The following is a 3,840-nucleotide window of genomic DNA, read 5'->3' on the forward strand; positions in this document are numbered from 1 at the left end:
TATTTTTATTCATATTTTAATTATAAACATAAATATAATTTAATTATATTATTTATGAAATGTGACTATAGATGTAGATAAAATTTAGTTATATTATTTATATATAGTTTTATTGTATTGCTTATAAAGTTAGATTATAATTATGACTATAAAATTGTTCCCGTATTTTTGTATGTGTGGCTAATTGATGGTGTTGAAACATTACCCTTAATTATAAATAAGGTTTATAATTTAAAAAATCAAAGACTCAATTAAAAAGATATGAAAAAGATGATGTTAAAATATTCTAACTCTTTAAAATAAGAATAGTTGAAATTCAATTAAAAATTATTTAAAATTTAAACTCAACAAAAGTTTATATTCAATGTGTTTTGTATTAAATATATTTAATAACCTATTATATCCAGGGACGGATCCAGAAATGTTATTGTGGGGGGCCAATAACATATATAATATTAAAAAAATATGTAAATAAATTATAATGTAAGATGCATTACAAAAATATAACGACAGAGACTATATATTTAAAGTACAAAAAAACATGTGTACTTGTTACTAACGAAGTGGTACACGTCGATTTTTCATATCATAAAATTCGTCGATAATAGAATCGGTGTCAAATCTTTCAACAATCTTCTTCTCAATATAAATCAAAAGACAATTAGCAAGAAATTCATCTTCCATTTTGTTTCTGAGTCTATTCTTCACAATATTCATAGCTGAAAAAGATCTCTCAGTTGTAGCAGTTGAAACAGAGAGAGTTAATACCAAGCGAATCAAACGATCAATCAAAGGATATGTTAAAGACTTTCCTGTCTTCGTTAATCCTTGACATAACTCCGAAATTGTGCACAAGTTAGTTAACTCAACATGATTAGGAACATCAAGTTCATAATGTTGAGCTTGCATTCTAATGTGAAATTTCTCTTGGTCAGTGAAGTCACCTGGATAAAACCGTTCTACTAATTCACATACTTTGTTGACACTGAAGAGCTTATAATTTTCTCTGGGATCTAAAGTTTAACTTAAAGTAAGCAATTCCACCATATTATCATTGAATCTTCCATTAATCTCTTGCAACTGTGTATCAATTACAGCCAGAAATAAATTAACACGGTAATGATGCTCCACTGAAATTTGGTCAACAATTTTGCGAGTTCGGCCTCTTCTAGGAATATGCATTGCATTCAAATCAGGAACTTCAACTTCATGTTTCTCACAAAATAATATAACTTCTTTTATGAAAGCCTCCCAACTTGATTCTCTCATTCGTTGGATTAAAGTCTTGGTAGTAGAAACCAGAGTTAAAGCATTCAATATGTCTTGATTTTTTCGTTGCAAAGCTTGACAAAGATCATGACTAACTTCCAAAATATTTCTCATCAAATGCAAAACAAAGACAAATTCAAAGGATGTGATAGCATCATAAGCAGCACTAGCATCACCACGAGTGGAGAAATTACCTTCTTCAGTGCTTTTTTCAAGAACTTCACAAGTAGCATCAAACATGCATAGCAAGCTACGTACAGAATTCAAATAAGACCCCCATCTAGTATCTCCAGCTCTTTGCAAAGTACCAATTTGATTAAGTCCACTACCTGTCACAATTTGATCATTGACAATTAAGTTTGCAACATTATTTGCTTGAGCAACCCTTAACTGATCATGATGTTTAGGAGAAACAGTCACAACATTCACAATTAGGGTAAATTTTGAAAAGAATTGATGAACATAACAAACTTCTTTGGCTGCAGAAACAAGTGCTAATTGTAATCGATGAGCAAGACAATGAATGTAATAAGCAAAAGGGCAATCTTTCAAAAATAGAGTTTGTAATCCATTCCATTCACCACACATATTACTAGCTCCATCATACCCTTGTCCCCTAAGATTTTGAACATCAAGATTATGACGAGAAAGAACTGATGAAATTTCTGTTTTCAATGTCAAAGAACACGTATCAGAAACATGTATAAGATCAAAAAATCTTTCTTGAACACAACCATGCTTGTCTACAAATCTCAAAACCATAGCCATTTGTTCTCGCTTTGACTCATCTCTTGCTTCATCAATAATTATACAAAATTTAGAATCACCAATTTCTTCTCGAATTGTTGCACGCACTTTTCTAGCAAAGATATGCAATATATCTTTTTGAATATCGGGAGATATATATTGAGCATTTCCAGGAGCATTTTCATGGACAACATTATTAACATTCTGATTACATGAAGCTAAAAGCTTAATTAACTCAATAAAATTTCCCCTATTCAAAGATCCAGGACTTTCATCGTCGCCTCTAAATGCACATGCTTGAAATGCAAGCCATCGAATAGCATCAATAGATGTCTTCAACCTTAATCGGTTATTTGCAATAGTTTCATCACTATGCCTATCAAGAACTTTGTCTATATGCTTAGAATGAGCCATTAAATCATCACAAGATTTCACACATAAATTATGAGGAGAATTAGGAATAGAACCCTCGTGACATACAAATGCACAATTCACTCCATTGTTTACTCTCTTCCAATTACTAAATCCTAACTCTGAAAATGCATTTTTTCCATCATTGCGAGCACCATAATGTTTACTAAACAAGTAGCAAGGCAAACAATAAGCAGCATCTTTTTCTAGTAAATATTCTAACCAACTTGAAAATTTCTTAAACCAAGAAGATTGAAAATATCGACGGTGATTGTTATTACCAGAAGCTGGATAGCTAATATTTGTTGGTTGGTATGGCCCAGCTATTATGTATGCTCTACGAATCTTGTCACGTTCATTGACATTATACTGCCAAATTGGACGTCGCTTTTCTGGATCCCTTTCTAGTAAAGAGATATCAACATCTCTTTCTAATCTTGGAACTTTGGCTTCATGTTCATGTGTATTTTGAGTAAGATTAGAGAGTTCACTTACTTGAACTTCTTGTGAAATAAGATTAGAGAGTCGACTTGTTTGAACTCCAACATTATCAGCAGCTTTTCTCTTAAAAATTGCATCAATTTTACTTTGCTTTCTCATCATAAAATATTCTAATTTCTTTTTATCTGAAAAAAAAATCAAATAATTATATACTCACATGAATAAATAAAGTCTAAATATTATATCAACAAGAACAATAAAATCTGCATAGTAATTGTTTAAGATATATAATAAAAAATTTAAAATTTAAAATATATAATAAAATGTACATTGTCTTGTATATAGTTGTACTGTTGTGAGAGTAAGATAGTGGTCAATGATTAAGTGGAGTGGAGGGCATCGTGCGTCAGTGCGTGGCTATGGACTATGGCTGCATAAGGAATCCTAAACGTCAAAGAAAAAAGGTAATCTAGTCACTAGTGTTTCTGTTAGTCAATTTAGGGATTTAAAAAATTTAAAAATTATTACAGTTTATGGATTAGGCTTAAATTTTACTACTAATGTTTTTTTTTTTAAAAGCTGGGGGGCTCAGGCCGCCCCCCATGTATCCGTCCTTGATTATATCGTATTGGTTGAAATTAGCTTTGATAATGTTAATTTTCTAATAACACTTTATTAGAAAGAAACTATTTTTCCAAAATTTTTTAAAAACTAATTAATATGATATATATTTTGCTACACTACATTTAGTTATAAAAATTTTATTTATTTCTAATGTTTATATTAAAAATAAAAATAAATTTAAATTAGTGAATTTTAATCTATAATATAATAATATAGTAATTATTTTATATATTGTACAAATATAAATTAATTAATTTTTTATTTATAAAAATTTTAAGAGCTTGTTTTATATATATATATATATATATATGTGTGTGTGTGTGAGATATATTTTTTTTTATGTATAAT

General features: G+C 29.4%; 1 protein-coding gene across 1 annotated transcript in view; it reads right to left on the bottom strand.

Annotated features, from left to right (window-relative positions):
• LOC107633106 (zinc finger MYM-type protein 1-like) overlaps positions 1,021–3,840 on the bottom strand; it is an 11,555-nt gene continuing 8,735 nt past the window's right edge. The window contains exon 4 of the mRNA XM_016336741.1: positions 1,021–3,053. Coding sequence (XP_016192227.1) covers positions 1,021–3,053 — 2,033 coding nt within the window. The remainder of the gene's footprint in view (positions 3,054–3,840) is intronic.

This window comes from Arachis ipaensis, chromosome B03 (genome assembly GCF_000816755.2).
Source record: "Arachis ipaensis cultivar K30076 chromosome B03, Araip1.1, whole genome shotgun sequence".
NCBI classification, from domain to species: Eukaryota; Viridiplantae; Streptophyta; class Magnoliopsida; order Fabales; family Fabaceae; genus Arachis; species Arachis ipaensis.